This window comes from Aphelocoma coerulescens, chromosome 2, assembly GCF_041296385.1.
Source record: "Aphelocoma coerulescens isolate FSJ_1873_10779 chromosome 2, UR_Acoe_1.0, whole genome shotgun sequence".
NCBI lineage: Eukaryota > Metazoa > Chordata > Aves > Passeriformes > Corvidae > Aphelocoma > Aphelocoma coerulescens.
Genome location: NC_091015.1, coordinates 167,814,391 through 167,835,387, shown reverse-complemented (window position 1 = coordinate 167,835,387; position 20,997 = coordinate 167,814,391). Strand labels below are relative to the sequence as shown.

The following is a 20,997-nucleotide window of genomic DNA, read 5'->3' as shown; positions in this document are numbered from 1 at the left end:
TGCAGCGAATGTTGGTGGTTTTGGGGTTTTTGGTTGGTTGGTTGGTTTTTGGGGTTCAGGTCAAGGAGGGGTTTGGGGACCCTAAATTGTGGGGAAGGGGTGTGTGGAGGGGGAGGACCCCCCAAAGGAATAGTTTGGGGTTTTGGGATCCCCTAAATCCACATTGAGGGGGTGGAGGCGGTTCAAGGACCCCAAATGCCGTATTTTGGGGTTTTGGGATCCCCCAAATCCACACTGAGGGGTTCAGAGACCCGAAATCCCCCTGGGAACTTTTGGGATCCTCCAGATCCACACTGGGAAGTCTCAAGGAACCCAAATCCCATATTTGGGGTTTTGGGATCCCCTTAAATCCATATTTGGGGTTATGGGGACCCCCAAATCCACACTGGGGGGCTCAAAGACCCCAAATCCCCCTGGGAACTTTTGGGGATCCCCTAAATCCACATTTGGGGTTTTGGGATCCCCCAAGTCCACACTGGGGGGGTTCAGAGACCCCAAATCCACATTTGGGGTTTTGGGATCCCCCAAATCCCACCGGGAAGTTTTGGGATCCCCTAAATCCACATTTGGGGTTTTGGGATCCACTAAATCCACACTGGGGGGAGTCAGAGACCCCAAATCCCACTGGGAACTTTTGGGATCCCCTAAATCCACATTTGGGGTTTTGGGATCCCCCAAGTCCACACTGGGGGGGTTCAGAGACCCCAAATCCACATTTGGGGTGTTGGGGATCCCCAATCCCATATGGGGTCTCAGGGACACCCCAAATCCCACCGGGAAGTTTTGGGGATCCCCTAAATCCACATTTGGGGTTTTGGGATCCCCCAAATCCCACTGGGAACTTTTGGGATCCCCTAAATCCACATTTGGGGTTTTGGGATCCACTAAATCCACACTGGTGGGGGTTCAGAGACCCCAAATCCCACTGGGAACTTTTGGGATCCCCTAAATCCACATTTGGGGTTTTGGGATCCACTAAATCCACACTGGGGGGGTTCAGAGACCCCAAATCCACATTTGGGGTGTTGGGGATCCCCAATCCCATATGGGGTCTCAGGGACACCCCAAATCCCACTGGGAAGTTTTGGGGATCCCCTAAATCCACATTTGGGGTTTTGGGATCCCCCAAATCCCACTGGGAACTTTTGGGATCCCCTAAATCCACATTTGGGGTTTTGGGATCCCCCAAATCCCACTGGGAATTTTGGGGATCCCCTAAATCCACATTTGGGATTTTGGGACCCCCCAAGTCCACACTGGGGGGGTTCAGAGACCCCAAATCCACATTTGGGGTGTTGGGGATCCCCAATCCCATATGGGGTCTCAGGGTCACCCCAAATCCCACCGGGAAGTTTTGAGGATCCCCTAAATCCACATTTGGGGTTTTGGGATCCCCCAAATCCCACTGGGAATTTTGGGGATCCCCTAAATCCACATTTGGGGTTTTGGGATCCCCCAAATCCCACTGGGAATTTTGGGGATCCCCTAAATCCACATTTGGGGTTTTGGGATCCACTAAATCCACACTGGGGGGGGTTCAGAGACCCCAAATCCCACTGGGAACTTTTGGGATCCCCTAAATCCACATTTGGGGTTTGGGGATCCACTAAATCCACACTGGGGGGGGGTTCAGAGACCCCAAACCCCACCGGGAACTTTTGGGGATCCCCCAAACCCCTCACTGGGAACTTTTAGGAACCTCCCCCCCCTTATTCCCAAGCGGGGCCGCCCCACATCCCCCACCCTACAACAACCCCGCCCCCCTAAAACTTTTTGGGGTGGCCCCTTTTGGGACCGCCCTCTCCGGGCCCTATAAAGGGCAAGGCGGGGCGGGGCCCCCCCCCCCAAAAAAAATCCCAAATCCTCCCCTCCCCCTCCCCGATCCTATTTCGGGTCGGCGGCAGCTGCAGGGAAAGGTCAGAGCTCGTTTTTAGGGTCACCCTAAAACCGCCTCCCACCCCAAAACCCACCCCAAAAACCCCCCAAACCACCCCAAAACTCGGGGGAGTTTTAGGGGGAAAGAGTGGGGTTTTTTTATGGGGCTGGAGGGGGCTGATAAGGGGGTGTGGGGTTGATAAGGAACGGGGCGGCCCTAAAACCGACCCTGAAGTGGGAATGGGGTTTTGGGGCATCCCAAGGTTTTGGGGGGGGGGGGGTTTTAGGGGATCCTAAATGGGGGAATTGAAGAGGGGGAAATGGGATTTGGGGGATCCCAAATGGGGGGGAAATGGGATTTGGGGTTTATGGGGTCCCTAAATGGGGGCGTCTATGGGGTCGCTAATGGGGGTTTATGGGGTCTGTAATGGGGGTCTGTGGGGTCTCTAAATGGGGATTTATGGGGTCCCTAAATGGGGGTTTATGGGGTCTCTAAATGGGGGTCTGTAGGGTCCCTAAATGGGAGTTTATGGGGTCCCTAAATGGGGGTTTATGGGGTCCCTAAATGGGAGTTTATGGGGTCCCTAATGGGGGTTTATGGGGTCCCTAAATGGGGGCGTCTATGGGGTCCGTAATGGGGGTTTATGGGGTCTGTAATGGGGGTTAATGGGGTCTCTAAATGGGGTTTATGGGGTCCCTAAATCGGGGTCTGTGGGGTCCCTAAATGGGGATTTATGGGGTCCCTAGATCGGGTTTATGGGGTCCCTAAATGGGGGTCTATGGGGTCTGTAATGGGGGTTTATGGGGTCCCTAAATGGGGTTTATGGGGTCCCTAAAGGGGGATTTATGGGGTCCCTAATGGGGGTCTATGGGGTCCCTAAAGGGGATCCCAAATGGGGTCCGTAATGGGGATCTATGGGGTCCCTAAATGGGGGTTATGGGGTCCCTAATGGGGGTCTATGGGGTCCCTAAATGGGGGGGTTCTTTAGGGAACCCCAGTGGGGGGGGTCTATGGGGTCCCTAATGGGGTGGGGTCTATCGGGACCCCTCTTGGGGGCGTCCATGGGGTCCCCCAAAGCGGGAGGGGGGGGCTATGGGGACCCCCAAAGCGGGGTCCCTAAATGGATTCATCGGAACCCCCAATGGAGGGGTGAGGGGGGGGGGTCCCATCCCGAGCTCCGCCCCCCCCCAATCCCGCCGCCGTTTGGGCGCTCCCGGCCCCGCCCCCTCCGCGTGCAGCCAATCAGCTTCGTGTGGGCGTGGCCTCGGGGGTTGATTGACAGCGGAGGGGGGCGCGGCGGGCGCTCGGAGCGGCGTGGGGATGCTTAGGTTGGGGGGCCGGGGACATTTGGGGACATTTGGGGACATTTGGGGACATTTGGGGACATTTGGGGCTTTGTGGGGCTCTGGGGCCGTGTCCCCACCTCTGACAGTGACAATTCCCTCCCCTCCTTGTCACAATCGTGTCCCTTCCCCTCGGGTCACCTGGGGGCCCGATATCCCCGTGTCCCCCCCCCCTCCGTGTCCCCTCCGTGTCCCCACGTCCCAAATTCCCTCATCCCCGTGTCCCACCGCCCCCGTGTCGCCTGTCCCCACCCCGTGGGGTGACACCTCCTCACAGTCCCGGTGCCACCTCCTTTTTCCCAGTGTCCCGTGCCCGGTGCCAGTTGTCACCGGTGCCACCTCCTTTCCTGCTGTCCCCTTCCCGGTGCCACCCCTTTCCCTCTGCCCGCTGTCCCCGCTGCCATGTGCCCGCTCCAGGTGTCCCATTCCCAGTGTCCCCTTCCCGGTGCCAGTTCCTGTGCCGGTGCCACCCCCATTCCCGATGTCCCCTTCCCGCTGCCGTGTGCGCGCTCCCGGTGTCCCATTCCCGGTGCCGTTTGTCCCCTTTCCCGGTGCCCCGTGCCCGGTGCCCGCTGTCCCCGATCCCGGTGCCACCCCCTTTTCCCGGTGCCGTTTGTCCCCTTTCCCGGTGTCCCGTGCCCGGTGCCCGCTGTCCCCGATCCCGGTGCCACCCCCTTTTCCCGGTGCCGTTTGTCCCCTTTCCCGGTGCCCCTTTCCCGGTGCCGTTTGTCCCCTTTCCCGGTGCCGTTTGTCCCCTTTCCCGATGCCCGCTGTCCCCTTTTCCCGGTGCTGTTTGTCCCCCTTTCCCGATGCCCGCTGTCCCCGATCCCGGTGCCGTTTGTCCCCTTTCCCGATGCCCGCTGTCCCCTTTTCCCGGTGCTGTTTGTCCCCCTTTCCCGATGCCCGCTGTCCCCGATCCCGGTGCCGTTTGTCCCCTTTCCCGATGCCCGCTGTCCCCTTTTCCCGGTGCCGTTTGTCCCCTTTCCCGGTGCCCGCTGTCCCCTTTTCCCGGTGCCGTTTGTCCCCTTTCCCGGTGCCCGCTGTCCCCTTTTCCCGGTGCCGTTTGTCCCCTTTCCCGGTGCCCGCTGTCCCCTTTTCCCGGTGCCCCCCCCTTTCCCGGTGCTGTTTGTCCCCTTTTCCCGGTGCCCGCTGTCCCCGATCCCGGTGCCCCCCCCTTTCCCGGTGTCCCGGTGCCACCCCCCTTTCCCGGTGCCCCCCCTTTCCCGATGTCCCGGTGCCACCCCCCTTTCCCGGTGCCACCCCCCTTTCCCCGCTGTCCCCTCCCCCCTCCCGGTGCCCGTTGCCCCCTCCCGGTGCCGGTTGCCCTTCGCCCGTTGCCCGCTGCCCGTTGCCGCGGGGAGTTGCCGGTAGCCTCAAGGCCGGGGCTGGGGGGGGGGGGGGGGAGCGGCCGCTTTTGGGGTCACCGGGGGCGGATTTTGGGGTGTCACCAGCGGAGCCGGGCGGGGGAGGGGAGGGAGGTGGCCTCGAGTGCCACCGGGGTGGCCCGGGGTGGGGCGGGCGGAGGATGCGGGCGCTGAGGGCGCTCCGGGCGCTGCGGCCCCGCAGGCTCCTGGCGATGGCGGCGGCGGCGGCGGCGGCGGAGCTCGGGGCTCCCGGGGGTCCCCGGGGGAGCCGGGGGGCTCCGGTCTTGACCCTCGAGACCATGAACCCCGCGATTCGCCGCGTGGAGTACGCGGTGCGCGGCCCCATCGTCACCCGCGCCTTGGAACTCGAGCAGGAGCTGCGTAAGGTACCGGCAACCCCAGAAAACCGGGATAACCCACCCTGGAACCGGGATAACCCACCCTGGAACCGGGATATCCCACCCTGGAACCGGGATAACCCCCCCTGGAACCGGGATAACCCACCCTGGAACCGGGATAACCCACACTGGAACCGGGATAACCCACCCTGGAACCGGGATGAACCCTCCTGGACCGGGATAACCCCCCCTGGAACCGGGATAACCCCCCCTGGAACCGGGATATCCCACACTGGAACCGGGATAACCCCCCCTGGAACCGGGATATCCCACCCTGGAACCGGGATAACCCCTCCCGGACCGGGATAATCCACCCTGGAACCGGGATAACCCCCCCCTGGAACCGGGATAAACCCTCCCGGATTGGGATATCCCACCCTAGGACCGGGATATCCCACCCTGGAACAGGGATAAACCCTCCCGGACTGGGATATCCCACCCTAGAACCGGGATAACCCCTCCCGGACCGGCATAACCCCCCCCCCCCCCCAGAACAGGGATAATCCCACCCTGGAACCGGGATAACCCCTCCCGGATTGGGATAATACTCCCGGACTGGGAATAGCCCCCCCCCCCCCCAGAACAGGGATATCCCGGCCCCGAACCGGGACACCCCTTCCCGAACCGGGATATCCCGATCCCAAACCGGCAACAGCTCTCCAGCACCGGGATATCCCACCCTGAACCGGGATATCCCCCCCTCCCCCGAACCGGGATAAGGGACAACTGGGATAACCCCTCCTGGACCGGGATAACCCAGCCCTGAACCGGGAACACCCCCCCAGAACCAGGATAATCCCACTCCGAACCGGGATAACGCGACCCCAAACCGGGATAACCCCTCCTGGATCGGGATAACCCAGCCCTGAACCGGGATAACCCTCCCGGACCGGGATAATCCCAACCCCGAACTCCCAAAACTGGGAGAATTCCACAAACCGGGACCAACGACCCCAAACCGGGACTAACAACCCCAAACCGGGACCCCCCAACCCCAAACCGGGACCCCCCAAAACCGAGTCTCCCTCCCCAAAACGGGGCACCCCCAAACCGGGCCCCTCCCGCCCCATAAGCACCCCCAAAAACGGGGGTTTACCCCCCCCCCAATAAAAGGGGTTTTACCCCAAAAAAGGGTCTTTCCCTCCCAAAAAACGGGTTTTACCCCCCAGGAAAAGGGGGTTCCCCCCCAAAAAAGGGGGTTTTACTCCCCCAGGGCACCCCAAAAAAGGGGTTTTACCCCCCAAAAAAGGGGTTTTACCCCCCCAAAAAGGGATTTAACCCCCCAGGGTCCCCTCTGTCCCCTCCCCGTGTCCCTGCTGCCACCCGGGAACTTTCCCTCGCCTCGGGATCGGCTCCCTTTTGGGGGGCGGGGGCGGGGGTTTGGGGACACCGTGGGGTGGCAGGGGGGGTGACAGGGGTGAGGCCAGGCGACAGAGGCGACACATTCGGGGCGGTGCCACCCGGGGCAGAGTCCGGTCCCGCCGAGGTGGCCAAAGTCCGGCCGTGGCGGGAGGTGGCCGAGGTCACCTGGCTTGGGGACACGGCGGCGCTGGGGGGTGGGGACATGGTCACTGCCACGCCAGGCTGGCCCTGGTGTCCCCAAGGTCCCCAAAGCCCCCAAAGTTCCCCTTCCCGGCGTTCCCGAGGTCCCCGGCTCCCTGCCACTGCCAGGACAGGGGACACGGGTGGTGCCACCCGTGTGACAGCGGGGCTGGCCCTGGGTGGGGACAGGCGGCTCGTGACCCCTGCCCTGTTTGTGTCCCCGTCCCTGTCGCCACCTCATTCCTGACCCTGTCCCCATTCCTGTCCCTACTCTTGTCCCTGTCCCCACCCCGTCCCTGACCTTGTCCCTGTCCCCATTCCCACCCCTGCCCTTGTCACATCTCTGTCCCTGTGTCCCCATCCCTGTCCCCATCTGCATCCCTATCCCTGTCCCTGTCCCCATCCCTGTCCCTGCTGTCCCTGTCCTTGTCCCCATCCCTGCCCCCGCTGTCCTTGTCCCCATCCCTGTCCCTGCTGTCCCCGTCCCTTGTCGCCATCCCTGTCCCTGTCCCCATCCCTGTCCCTGCTGTCCCTGTCCCCATCCCTGTCCTCATCCCCACCCCCGTCCCCGTCCCTTGTCCCGATCCCCCATCCCTGTCCCTGCTGTCCCCATCCGTCCCTTGTCCCCATCCCTGTCCCTTGTCCCCATCCCTGTCCCTTGTCCCTATTCCCTATCCCTATCCCTGTCCCTTGTCCCCATCCCTATCCCCGCTGTCCCCATCCCCACCCCTGTCCCTGTCCCTTGTCCCCATCCCTATCCCCGCTGTCCCCATTCCCATCCCTGTCCCTGCTGTCCCCATCCCTGTCCTCATCCCCACCCCTGTCCCCGTCCCTTGTCCCCATCCCCTATCCCTGTCCTTGCTGTCCCCATCCCTGTCCCTTGTCCCCATCCCTGTCCCTTGTCCCCATCCGTGTCCCTGCTGTCCCCATCCCTGTCCCTTGTCCCCATCCCCACCCCTGTCCCTGTCCCTTGTCCCCATCCCCATCCCTGTCCCCGCTGTCCCCATCCCTTGTCCTCATCCTCACCCCCGTCCCCGCTGTCCCCATCCCGATCCCTCCAATCCCTGTCCCTTGTCCCCGTCCCCACCCCCGTCCCCGCTGTCCCCACGCGTGTCCCCGTCCCCTCAGGGTGTCCCCAAGCCCTTCACCGAGGTGATCAAGGCCAACATCGGTGACGCGCAAGCCATGGGACAGAAACCCATCACCTTCCTGCGCCAGGTACGGCCACCACCGCCACCTTCGGTGCCACCTCGGGGGCGGCCACCACCCCCCAGGTGTCACCCAGCTGTCCCCTCAGGTGACGGCGCTGTGCCTGTGCCCGGAGCTGCTCCAGGACCCGAACCTCCCCAGCGACGCCAAGGAGCGGGCGCGGCGACTTCTGGCGGCCTGCGGTGGCCAGAGCGCGGGTCGGTGTCACCTCCCCCGGCGGGGCCAGCGCCGGTGTCACCTCCCGGTGCCGGTGTCACCCGCGCTGTCCCCTCCGCAGGCTCCTACAGCGCCAGCCCCGGCATCGATCTGGTGCGGGAGGACGTGGCGCGCTACATCCAGCGCCGCGACGGTGTCCCCGCCAGGGCCCAGGACATCTTCCTGTCCACCGGCGCCAGCGACGCCATCGTGGTACGGCGACGTCGGCCACCCCCTCCCGGGGGACACCGGGCGCGGTGCCACCCCCCCGGGCCGTTCCCACGGCGGGCGGCGACAAAGGGACCTTTGTGCCACTCTTGGCGCCGGCCCCGGGACGGGCAGTGCCCGAGGCGGGGGGAGGGGGTGGCGTGTCCTTGGTGTCCCCACGCCTGGCCGGGGGCTGTGCCAGCTGCCGGCCCCGGCATCGTCCCACGCCGGGGGTGGCACCGCGTTGTCCCCAAGGCCGTGGCGTTGTCACGGTGACGGTGGCCCTGTGCCGTCCCCAGCCCCACGTTGTCCCCGTGGTCACAGCGGCGGCGTCCCCTCGTCGTCCCCGTGTCCACACGCCACCTCCACGGTCCGGCTGTCCCCGCGCTGTCCCCGCGTTGCTGACCCCTCGTTGTCCCCGTGCCCTCACCATCCCTGACCCCTCACTGTCCCCATGGCCGCACTAAAGGTGTCCCCATGTTGTCCCTGGGGCCACACCACCTGTGTCCCCTCAGTGTCCCCACACCCATGACCTCTGTCTCCAGCACCCTTCCTGTCCCCTCGTCGTCCCCACGCCCACCCCAACCACGTCCCCGTGATGTCCCCACGATGTCCCCGTGTCCATGCCCACACCACATCCCCCGATGTCCCCATGACGTCCCCATGATGTCCCCATGACGTCCTCATGTCCACACCAACAGTGTCCTCAAGATGTCCCTATGCCCCCGTAACCCGTCCCCTCATTGTCCCCACGATGACCCCACAATGTCGATTCCCACCCATCCCATGCCCTCACTGTCCCCACGATGTCCCCACACCCATGACCTCTATCTCCACCCCAACCTGTCCCTTCACCATCCTCATGTCCCCTCATTGTCCCCATGATGTCCCCACACCCACAACCTCTATCTCCACCCCATCCCATCCCCTCACCGTCCCCTCATTGTCCCCACAATGTCCCCACGGTGTCCCCACGTCCATGACCTCTATCTCCACCCCATCCCATGCCCTCACTGTCCCCACGATGTCCCCACGATGTCCCCATGTCCACAACCTCTATCTCCACCCCAACCTGTCCCTCACTGTCCCCATGATGACCCCACAATGTCCTGATTCCCACCCTAACCCGTCCCCTCATTGTCCCCACGATGTCCCCACACTCACGACCTCTATCTCCACCCCATCCCATGCCCTCACTGTCCCCACGATGTCCCCACACCCACGACCTCTATCTCCACCCCATCCCATCCCCTCACTGTCCCCTCATTGTCCCCACGATGTCCCCATGTCCATGACCTCTATCTCCACCCCATCCCATGCCCTCACCATCCCCTCATTGTCCCCACATCCGCAACCTCTATCTCCACCCCATCCCATGCCCTCACTGTCCCCACGATGTCCCCACGATGTCCCCACGATGTCCCCATGTCCACAACCTCTATCTCCACCCCAACCTGTCCCTCACTGTCCCCATGATGACCCCACAATGTCCTGATTCCCACTCTAACCCGTCCCCTCATTGTCCCCACGATGTCCCCACACCCACGACCTCTATCTCCACCCCCTCCCATGCCCTCACTGTCCCCATGATGTCCTCATGATGTCCCCATGTCCACGACCTCTATCTCCACCCCAACCTGTCCCTCATTGTCCCCTCATTGTCCCCACGATGTCCCCATGTCCACGACCTCTATCTCCACCCCATCCCATGCCCTCACTCTCCCCTCATTGTCCCCACGATGTCCCCATGTCCACGACCTCTATCTCCACCCCATCCCATGCCCTCACTGTCCCCTCATTGTCCCCACATCCGCAACCCCTATCTCCACCCCATCCCATCCCCTCACTGTCCCCATGATGTCCCCACGATGTCCCCACACCCACGACCTCTATCTCCACCCCATCCCATCCCCTCACTGTCCCCACGATGTCCCCACACCCACGACCTCTATCTCCACCCCATCCCATGCCCTCACCATCCCCTCATTGTCCCCACGATGTCCCCATGTCCACGACCTCTATCTCCACCCCATCCCATGCCCTCACTGTCCCCTCATTGTCCCCACGATGTCCCCATGTCCACGACCTCTATCTCCACCCCATCCCATGCCCTCACTGTCCCCTCATTGTCCCCACGATGTCCCCATGTCCACGACCTCTATCTCCACCCCAACCTGTCCCTCATTGTCCCCTCACTGTCCCCACGATGTCCCCACGTCCGCAACCTCTATCTCCACCCCATCCCATGCCCTCACTGTCCCCACGATGTCCCCACGATGTCCCCACCTCACCCCACGTCTCTCCTCGCCCCCAGAGCATCCTGAAGCTGCTGGTGTCGGGTTCGGGGTCGTCGCGCACGGGGGTGCTGATCCCGATCCCGCAGTACCCGCTGTACTCGGCCGCGCTGGCCGAGCTGGACGCGGTGCAGGTCAATTATTACCTGGCCGAAGAGCGCTGCTGGGCGCTGGACGTGGCCGAGCTGCGCCGGGCGCTGGCCGAGGGCCGCAAGCGCTGCTGCCCCCGCGTGCTCTGCATCATCAACCCCGGCAACCCCACCGGTAACGGGGGCAGCGGGGCGGGGTGGGGTTTATGGGGTGGGATGGGATCTGTGGGGTGGGATGGGATGGGATGGGATTCATGGGGGGGGACACCTGGGGTGGGGTCCCAGTGTTGGGATGGGATTCGTGGGGTAGGATATCTGGGGTGGGATATCTGGGGTGGGATTTGTGGGATGGGATTCATGGGATGGGATGGGATGGGATGGGATGGGATGGGATGGGATGGGATGGGATGGGATGGGATATCTGGGATGGGATCCACTGGGTCAAATATGTGGGTTGGGATATCTGGGATGGGATGGGATTCATGGGGTGGGATATCTGGGATGGGATATCTGGGGTGGGATGGGATGGGATTCATGGGATGGAGTTCATGGGATGGGATGGGATGGGATGGGATGGGATGGGATGGGATGGGATGGTATCCACTGGGTCAGATATGTGGGTTGGGATATCTGGGATGGGATGGGATCCACTGGGTCAGATATGTGGGTTGGGGTATCTGGAGTGGGATTCTTGGGGTGGGACACTTGGAGTGGGGTGGGATCCCAGTGTTGGAATGGGATTCATGGCATGGGATATCTGGTGTGGGATGGGTTGGGATGGGATCCACTGGGTCGAATATGTGGGTTGGGATATCTGGGATGGGATGGGATGGGATTCATGGGGTGGGATATCTGGGATGGGATGGGATCCACTAGGTTGGATATGTGGGTTGGGATATCTGGGATGGGATTCATGGGGTGGGATATCTGGGATGGGATGGGATCCACTGGGTCGGATATGTGGGTTGGGATATCTGGAGTGGGATTCTTGGGATGGGACACTTGGAGTGGGGTGGGATCCCAGTGTTGGGGTGGGATTTGTGGGGTGGGATATTTGGGACGGGTTGGGATGGGATGGGATCCATGGGGTGGGATATCTGGGATGGGATATTTGGGATGGGTTGGGATCTATGGGGTTGGGATATCTGCTGTGGGATATTTGGGATGGGTTGGGATCTATGGGGTTGGGATATCTGCTGTGGGATATTTGGGATGGGTTGGGATCCATGGGATTGGGATATCTGGTGTGGGATATTTGGGATGGGTTGGGATGGGATCCATGGGGTGGGATATCTGGGATGGGATATTTGGGATGGGTTGGGATCCATGGGGTTGGGATATCTGCTGTGGGATATTTGGGATGGGTTGGGATGGGATCCATGGGGTTGGGATATCTGGGGTGGGATGGGATCCATGGGGGTGGGATATGTGGGATGTGTGGGGTGGCATGTCTGGGGTAGAATTCAATGGGATGGGATGGGATCCACTGGGTGGGATATGTGGGATGGGATCCATGGGTTGGAATATCTGGGGTGGGATGGAGTCCATGGGGAAGGAGGCCTGGAGTGGGGTGGGGTCCATGGGGTGGGATACTGGGATGGGATCCATGGGGGAAGACCTGGGGTGGGAACCTGGGGTGGACTGGGAACCCCGAGTTGGGACCCCAAGACTGCACTGGGACCCCAGGAGTTCACTGGGACCCCAAAACTGGGTTGGGATCCATAGACTGGGATTGGGGTCCCAAACCTGGACTGGGACTCCTGGGCTGGACTGGGACCCCAAAACTGGACTGGGACCCCAAAACTGGACTGGGACACCTGGAAGGGACTGGGATCCTGGGGCTGGACTGGGACCCCAAAACTGGACTGGGAACCCAAAACTGGACTGGGATCCCAGAACTGGGACCCCAGGATTTGATTGGGACCCCAAAACTGGGTTGGGATCCATAGACTGGGATTGGAACCCCAAGACTGGACTGGGACCCCAGAACTGGACTGGGACACCTGGAAGGGACTGGGATCCTGGGGCTGGACTGGGACCTCAAGACTGGACTGGGACCCCAAGACTGGACTGGGACCCCAGGACTGGAACCCCAGGACTTGACTGGGACCCCAAGACTGGACTGGGATCCATAGACTGGGATTGGAACCTCAAGACTGGACTGGGACCCCAAAACTGGACTGGGACACCTGGAAGGGACTGGGATCCTGGGGCTGGACTGGGACCCCAAAACTGGACTGGGACCGCAGGACTGGGACCCCAGGATTTGATTGGGACCCCAAAACTGGATTGGTATCCAGAGACTGGGATTGGGGTCCCAAACCTGGACTGGGACCCCAAGACTGGACTGGGACCCCTGGGCTGGACTGGGACCCCAGTTCCAGGCTGGGCTGCCCTCCCCGCCCAGTTCCAGTGTCCCCATGTCCCCTCTCGGTGTCCCCAGGCCAGGTCCAGAGCCGGGAATGCATCGAGGACGTCATCAAATTCGCCTACGAGGAGAAGCTTTTCCTCATGGCCGACGAGGTGGGCGGGGCCGGGGGGACCTGGGGGTGTCCCCCATTCCCGGGAAAACCCCGGAATTCCAGGTGACATCCCGGGATGTCCCCTCCAGGTGTACCAGGACAACATCTACGCCCAGGGCTCGGCCTTCCACTCCTTCAAGAAGGTCTTGGCCGAGATGGGGCCGCCCTACTCGGAGGTGGTGGAGTTGGCCTCCTTCCACTCCATCTCCAAGGGATTCATGGGAGAGTGAGTCCTGGAGTCCCCAGCCTGGAATTGTCACCACGCCGGGTGGTGGCCGGGGTCCCACCGGTCCCATGAGATGGGGTGGGATGGAGGGGATGGGGAGGATGGAGGGATGGAGATGCCACCACCCCATGGATGTCATGGATTGGGGATGGAGATGCCACCACCCCGTGGATGTCATGGATTGGGGATGGAGATGCCACCACCCCGTGGATCTCCTGGGGTTGGTATTGGGGCTGCCACCACCTCGTGGATCCCCTGGGATGGGGGTGGAGGTGACGTAGGGATGGAGATGCCATCATCCCATGGATGTCATGGATTGGGGATGGGGATGCCACCACCCCATGGATCTTCCAGATTGGGGTTGGAGGTGACTCCATGGATGCCATGTCCCATCCATGGGTCCCATCCATGGGTCCCATCCATGGATCCCTCTCCATAGGTTCCTATCAGTGGGTCCCATCCATAGATTCTGATCCATGGGTCCCTCTCCATGGGTTCCTATCCACAGGTCCTTCTCCACATGGTCCTGTCCATGGATTTTCCACCCCAGCCCCCCATCCATGGATCCCATCCATGACTCCCATCCATGGGTTCCATGATGAACCCCCATCCATGGGTCCCTCTCCATAGGTTCCCATCTGTGGATCCTATCCATGGATCCCATCCATGGGTTCCCATCACAGACCCCCACCCATGGGTTCTATCCATGGGTTCCTCTCCATGGGTTCCACTCATGGATCCAAATCCATGGATCCCTCTCTGTAGATTCCTTTTCATGAATCCCATCCATGGGTCCCTCTCCATAGGTTCCTATCAGTGGATCCCATCCATAGATTCCCATCCATGGATCTCATCCATAGATTCTGATCCATTGGTCCTATCCATGGATTCTGATCTCCATAGGTTCCTGTTCATGGGTCCTGTCCATGGGTCCCATCCATGGGTCCTTCTCCACATGTTCCTATCCATGGATTTCCATCCCAGACCCCCATCCATGACTCCCATCCATGGGTTCCATGATGAACCCCCATCCATAGATTCCCATCACAGACCCCCATCCATGGATCCCATCCATGGATCCCATCCATAGATTCTGATCTCCATAGGTTCCTGTCCATGGGTCCTTCTCCACATGTTCCTATCCATGGATTTCCACCCCAGCCCCCCATCCATGGATCCCATCCATGACTCCCATCCATGGGTTCCATGATGAACCCCCATCCATGAGTCCCTCTCCATAGGTTCCCATCTGTGGATCCTATCCATGGATCCCATCCATGGGTTCCCATCACAGACCCCCACCCATGGATCCCATCCATGGGTCCCTCTCCATAGGTTCCCATCTGTGGATCCTATCCATGGATCCCATCCATGGGTTCCCATCACAGACCCCCACCCATGGGTTCTATCCATGGGTTCCTCTCCATGGGTTCCACTCATGGATCCAAATCCATGGATCCCTCTCTGTAGATTCCTTTTCATGAATCCCATCCATGGGTCCCTCTCCATAGGTTCCTATCAGTGGATCCCATCCATAGATTCCCATCCATGGATCTCATCCATAGATTCTGATCCATGGGTCCTATCCATGGATTCTGATCTCCATAGGTTCCTGTTCATGGGTCCTGTCCATGGGTCCCATCCATGGGTCCTTCTCCACATGTTCCTATCCATGGATTTCCATCCCAGACCCCCATCCATGACTCCCATCCATGGGTTCCATGATGAACCCCCATCCATAGATTCCCACCCCAGACCCCCATCCATGGATCCCATCCATGGATCCCATCCATAGATTCTGATCTCCATAGGTTCCTGTCCATGGGTCCTTCTCCACATGGTCCTACCCATGGATTTCCACCCCAGACCCCTATCCATGGGTTCCCATCCATGACTCCCATCCATGGGTTCCATGATGAACCCCCATCCAGGAGTCCCTCTCCATAGGTTCCTATCCATGGATCCCATCCACGTTCCCATCACAGACCTCCATTCATGGATTCCATCCATAGGTTCCCACCCATGGATCCCACCCACAGATTCCCACCCACAGCTCCCATCCATGGGTCCTTCTCTCTGTTCCCATCCATGGATTCCTACCCCAACCCCCCATCCATGGACCTTCACCCATGGATTCCACCTACAGCTCCCACCCATGGATTCCTACCCCAATCCCCCATCCATGGACCTTCACCCATGGATTCCACCCACAGCTCCCATCCATGGATTCCTACCCCAATCCCCCATCCATGGACCTTCACCCATGGATTCCACCCGCAGCTCCCATCCACGGATTCCTACCCCAAACCCCCATCCATGGACCTTCACCCATGGATTCCACCCACAGCTCCCATCCACGGATTCCTACCCCAAACCCCCATCCATGGACCTTCACCCATGGATTCCACCCACAGCTCCCATCCATGGATTCCTACCCCAATCCCCCATCCATGGACCTTCACCCATGGATTCCACCCACAGCTCCCATCCACGGATTCCTACCCCAAACCCCCATCCATGGACCTTCACCCATGGATTCCACCCACAGCTCCCATCCACGGATTCCTACCCCAAACCCCCACCCATGGACCTTCACCCATGGATTCCACCCACAGCTCCCATCCACGGATTCCTACCCCAAACCCCCACCCATGGACCTTCACCCATGGATTCCACCCGCAGCTCCCATCCACGGATTCCTACCCCAAACCCCCATCCATGGACCTTCATCCATGGATTCCACCCACAGCTCCCATCCATGGATTCCTACCCCAAACCCCCATCCATGGACCTTCACCCATGGATTCCACCCACAGCTCCCATCCACGGATTCCTACCCCAAACCCCCATCCATGGACCTTCACCCATGGATTCCACCCGCAGCTCCCATCCACGGATTCCTACCCCAAACCCCCATCCATGGACCTTCACCCATGGATTCCACCCACAGCTCCCATCCATGGCTTCCACGATGAACCCCCATCCCCGTCTCTCCTCCCATGGCTTCCATCCCCATTCCCCGCTCCCTCCGTCCCCTCCGCGCTTCCCGGCGATGCCGATTCCGGGCGGTGTCCGGCAGGTGCGGGCTGCGGAGCGGATATGTGGAAGTGGTGAACATGGACCCGGAGGTGAAGATGCAGCTGTCCAAGCTCGTGTCCGTCCGGCTGTGCCCGCCCGTGCCCGGGCAGATGGTCCTGGATGTGGTCATGGATCCGCCCAAACCCGGAGAGCCGTCCTACGAGCGCTTCCAGGCTGTACGGAGCGGCGGGATGGGGTGGGATGGAGTGGGGTGGCATGGGATGGGATGGGATGGGATCCATGGGGTGGGATGGGATCCATGGGGTGAGATGGGATCCATGGGGTGGGATGGGATGATGGGATGGGATGATGGGATGGGGTGATGGGACGGGGATGAGATGGGATGGGGATGGGGTGGGGTGGGATGGAGTGGAGTGGGATGGGATGGGATGGGGTGGGATGGGATCTATGGGATGGGATGGGATCTATGGGATGGGATCTATGGGATGGGACGGGATGGGATGGGATCCATGGGATGGGATGGGGTGGGAAGGGATGGGATGGGGTGGGATGGGATGGGGTGGGGTGGGGTGGGATGGGGCTAGAGATGGGATCTATGGGATGGGATGGGATGGGATGGGATGGGATGGGATGGGGTGGGATGGGATGGGGTGGGGTGGGGTGGGGTGGGGTGGGGTGGGATGGGGATAGAGATGGGATCTATGGGATGGAGTGGGATGGGGTGGGATGGATGGGATCCATGGGATGGGGTGGGATGGAGTGGGATAAAGATGGGGATAGGGCTGGGAATGAGTTGGGATGGGGGATAAGGATGGGCTGTGGTGGGATGGGATGGAATGGGATGGGATGGGATCCATGGGGTGGGATGGGACGGGATCTATGGGATGGAATGGGATGGGATGGGATGGGATGGGATGGGATGGCCTGGAACAGAATTCCCATCCCGTTATCCCACAGGAGAAGGAGGCCGTGCTCAACTCCCTGGCGGAAAAGGCTCGGCTGACCCAGGAGATCTTCAACCGGACCCCCGGGATCCACTGCAACCCCGTGCAGGGCGCCATGTACTCCTTCCCTCGGATCGACCTCCCCGCCCGCGCCCTGGCCGCCGCCAAGGTGCCCGGGAACGCCGGGATCCGAGCGGGAATGTGGGGATGGGCAGGATCCATCCCAGGGGATGTGGGACCACCCAGATCCCAACTGGGAGATGTGGGGATGGATGGGATCCCAACTGGGAGATGTGGGGATGGATGGGATCCGAACTGGGAGATGTGGGGATGGATGGGATCCAAACTGGGAGATGTGGGGCCACCTGGATCTGAACTGGGAGATGTGGGGATAGGTGGGATCCCAAACTGGGAGATGTGGGAATGGACAGGATCAGTCCTGGGAGATGTGGGGATGGACGGGATCTGAACTGGGAGATGTGGGAATGGACGAGATCCCAAACTAGGAGATGTGGGGATGGATGGGATCAGTCCTGATCCATGTGGAATTGGGTGGGATCAATCCTGATCCATGTGGGGCTGGATGGGATCGATCCCAGGGATCATGGGACTCATTGGGATCAATCCCAATCCATGTGGGGCTGGATGGGATCGATCCCAGGGATCGTGGGACTCATTGGGATCGATCCCAATCCATGTGGGCTCGATGGGATCGATCCCAGGAATTGTGGGACTCATCGGGATCAATCCCGATCCATGTGGGGCTGGATGGGATCAATCCCAGGGATCCTGGGACTCATTGGGATCAATCCCGGTCCATGTGGGGCTGGATGGGATCGATCCCAGGGGTTGTGGGACTCATCAGGATCCATCCCAGTCCATGTGGGGTGGATGGGATCAATCCCAGGGATCATGGGACTCATCAGGATCAATCCCGATCCATGTGGGGCTGGATGGGATCGATCCCAGGGATCATGGGACTCATCAGGATCAATCCTGATCCATGTGGGGCTGGATGGGATCAATCCCAGGGATCACGGGACTCATCAGGATCAATCCCGGTCCATGTGGGCTGGATGGGATCAATCCCAGGGATCGTGGGACTCATTGGGATCGAATCCCGATCCATGTGGGGCTGGATGGGATCGATCCCAGGGGTTGTGGGACTCATTGGGATCAATCCTGATCCATGTGGGGCTGGATGGGATCGATCCCAGGGATCGTGGGACTCATCAGGATCAATCCCGATCCATGTGGGGCTGGATGGGATCAATCCCAGGGATCGTGGGACTCATTGGGATCGAATCCCGATCCATGTGGGCTGGATGGGATCGATCCCAGGGATCGTGGGACTCATTGGGATCAATCCCGGTCCATGTGGGGCGGGATGGGATCAATCCCAGGGATCATGGGACTCATTGGGATCAATCCCAATCCATGTGGGGCTGGATGGGATCAATCCCAGGAACTGTGGGACTCATTGGGATCATTTCCGATCCATGTGGGACTGGGCAGGATGAGCCCCATGAGCCCTTGGCACCCTGTGGGATCGGATCCCTCCCCATTTTTCCGACTCCGTCCCCATCCTGAATTCCCAGGAGAAGAACCAGGCCCCGGACATGTTCTTCTGCATGAGGCTCCTGGAGGAAACCGGGATCTGCGTCGTCCCGGGAAGCGGCTTCGGACAGCGGGAAGGCACCTTCCACTTCCGGTGGGATCCCAACCCCAAATTCCCTGTTCCCAGGATCCCCATCCCAAATTCCCTGGACCCAGGAGGTCCCCATCCCAGATTCCCCCTTTCCCCATCCCAAATTCCATGTTCCCAGGATCCCAATCCCAAATTCCCCTTTCCCAGGGAACCTCACCCCAAATTCTCTGTTCCCAGGAGATTCCCATCCCAAATTCCCTGTTCCCAGTAGGTCCCCATCCCAGATTCCCTCTTTCCCCATCCCAAATTCCCTTTTCCCAGGATCCCCATCCCAAATTCCCTTTTCCCAGGACATCCCCATCCCAAATTCCCTGTTCCCAGTAGGTCCCCATCCCAGATTCCCTCTTTCCCCATCCCAAATTCCCTTTTCCCAGGATCCCCATCCCAAATTCCCTTTTTCCAAGAGATCCCCACCCCAAATTCCCCTTTCCCAGGAGATCCCCATCCTAAATTCCCTTTTCCCAGGAGATCCCCACCCCAAATTCCCTTTTCCCAGGATCCCCATCCCAAATTCCCTCTTTCCCGGTATCCCCACCCCAAATTCCCTCTTCCCAGGGAGCCTCACCCCAAATTCCCTTTTCCCAGGATTCCAATCCCAAATCCCCTTTTTCCAAGAGATCCCCACCCCAAATTCCCTTTTCCCAGGATCCCCATCCCAAATTCCCTCTTTCCCGGTATCCCCACCCCAAATTCCCTCTTCCCAGGGAGCCTCACCCCAAATTCCCTTTTCCCAGGATTCCAATCCCAAATTCCCTTTTTCCAAGAGATCCCCATCCTAAATTCCCTTTTCCCAGGAGATCCCCATCCCAAATTGCCTTTTTCCAAGAGATCCCTACCCCAAATTCCCTGTTCCCAGGGAACCTCACCCCAAATTCCCTTTTCCCAGGATCCCCATCCCAAATTCCCTCTTTCCCAGCATCCCCATCCCAAATTCCCTGTTCCCAGGGAACCTCACCCCAAATTCCCTTTTCCCAGGAGATCCCAATCCCAAATTCCCTTTTCCCAGGAGATCCCAATCCCAAATTCCCTGTTCCCAGGATCCCCATCCCAAATTCCCCTTTCCCAGGAGATCCCCATCCTAAATTCCCTCTTCCCAGGATCCCCATCCCAAATTCCCCTTTCCCAGGAGGTCCCCATCCCAGATTCCCTCTTTCCCAATCCCAAATTCCCCTTTCCCAGGACCTCCACCCCAAATTCCCTGTTCCCAGGAGATCCCCACCCCAAATTCCCTGTTCCCAGGATCCCAATCCCAAATTCCCTGTTCCCAGGAGATCCCCATCCCAAATTCCCTGTTCCCAGGGAACCTCACCCCAAATTCCCTTTTCCCAGGATTCCAATCCCAAATTCCCTTTTCCCAGGAGATCCCCATCCCAAATTCCCTTTTCCCAGGAGATCCCCATCCCAAACTCCCCTTTCCCAGGGAATCTCACCCCAAATTCCCTTTTCCCAGGATCCCAATCCCAAATTCCCTGTTTCCAGGAGATCCCCACCCCAAATTCCCTGTTCCCAGGATCCCCATCCCAAATTCCCTCTTCCCAGGGAACCTCACCCCAAATTCCCTTTTCCCAGGCCCTCCACCCCAAATTTTCCTCTTCCTGGGAGACCTCCACCCCACATTCCCTGTTCCCAGGATCCCCCTCCCAAATCCCCCCACCCCAAATTCCCTCATCCCACCCAGGGCTGCTCGGGTGCGACTTTTGGGATTTCTGGGAGAACGGGAGAGTTTTGGTGCCCAAGGGAACGCGCCCATGGGATTTTCGGTGGATTCGGGATCCCCGGAGGGATCGTCCCGCTATCATTCCCGCCCTTTTCCCACCGTTTCTTTTCCCGCCAGGATGACCATCCTGCCGCCCACGGAGAAGCTGAAGATCCTTCTGGAAAAACTCAGCGCCTTCTACACCAAGTTCGTCAAGGAATTCTCTTAACGAGGGCGGCGTCCCCCAACCCCCTCCCCCCCAATTGTCACCTCCTGCCACCTCCAGCCCTCACCATCCCATCATTCCCACCAGATCCCGGTGGTCTCCAAGTGCCTCCAAGCTCT

At 60.3% G+C, this 20,997-nt stretch overlaps 1 protein-coding gene across 2 annotated transcripts; it reads left to right on the top strand.

The window, feature by feature from the left end:
* Nucleotides 1-4,538: 4,538 nt before the first annotated feature.
* LOC138105527 (alanine aminotransferase 2-like) lies at nt 4,539-20,966 on the top strand. 2 transcript variants are annotated; one of them, XM_069005620.1, is made up of 12 exons: nt 4,539-4,586; nt 4,786-4,969; nt 7,652-7,741; nt 7,821-7,929; nt 8,010-8,140; nt 10,449-10,692; nt 12,961-13,040; nt 13,129-13,265; nt 16,345-16,519; nt 17,262-17,417; nt 18,847-18,959; nt 20,791-20,966. In XM_069005620.1, exons 2-12 carry the CDS (start codon nt 4,796-4,798, stop codon nt 20,879-20,881), a joined length of 1,500 nt encoding a protein of 499 aa, XP_068861721.1. In that variant the 5' UTR covers nt 4,539-4,586; nt 4,786-4,795; the 3' UTR covers nt 20,882-20,966. The 2 variants fall into 2 exon arrangements, with proteins under 2 accessions (XP_068861721.1, XP_068861720.1); XM_069005619.1 differs by lacking the exon at nt 4,539-4,586 and having other exon boundaries at nt 4,711-4,969.
* The last annotated feature ends 31 nt before the right edge of the window (nt 20,967-20,997 follow it).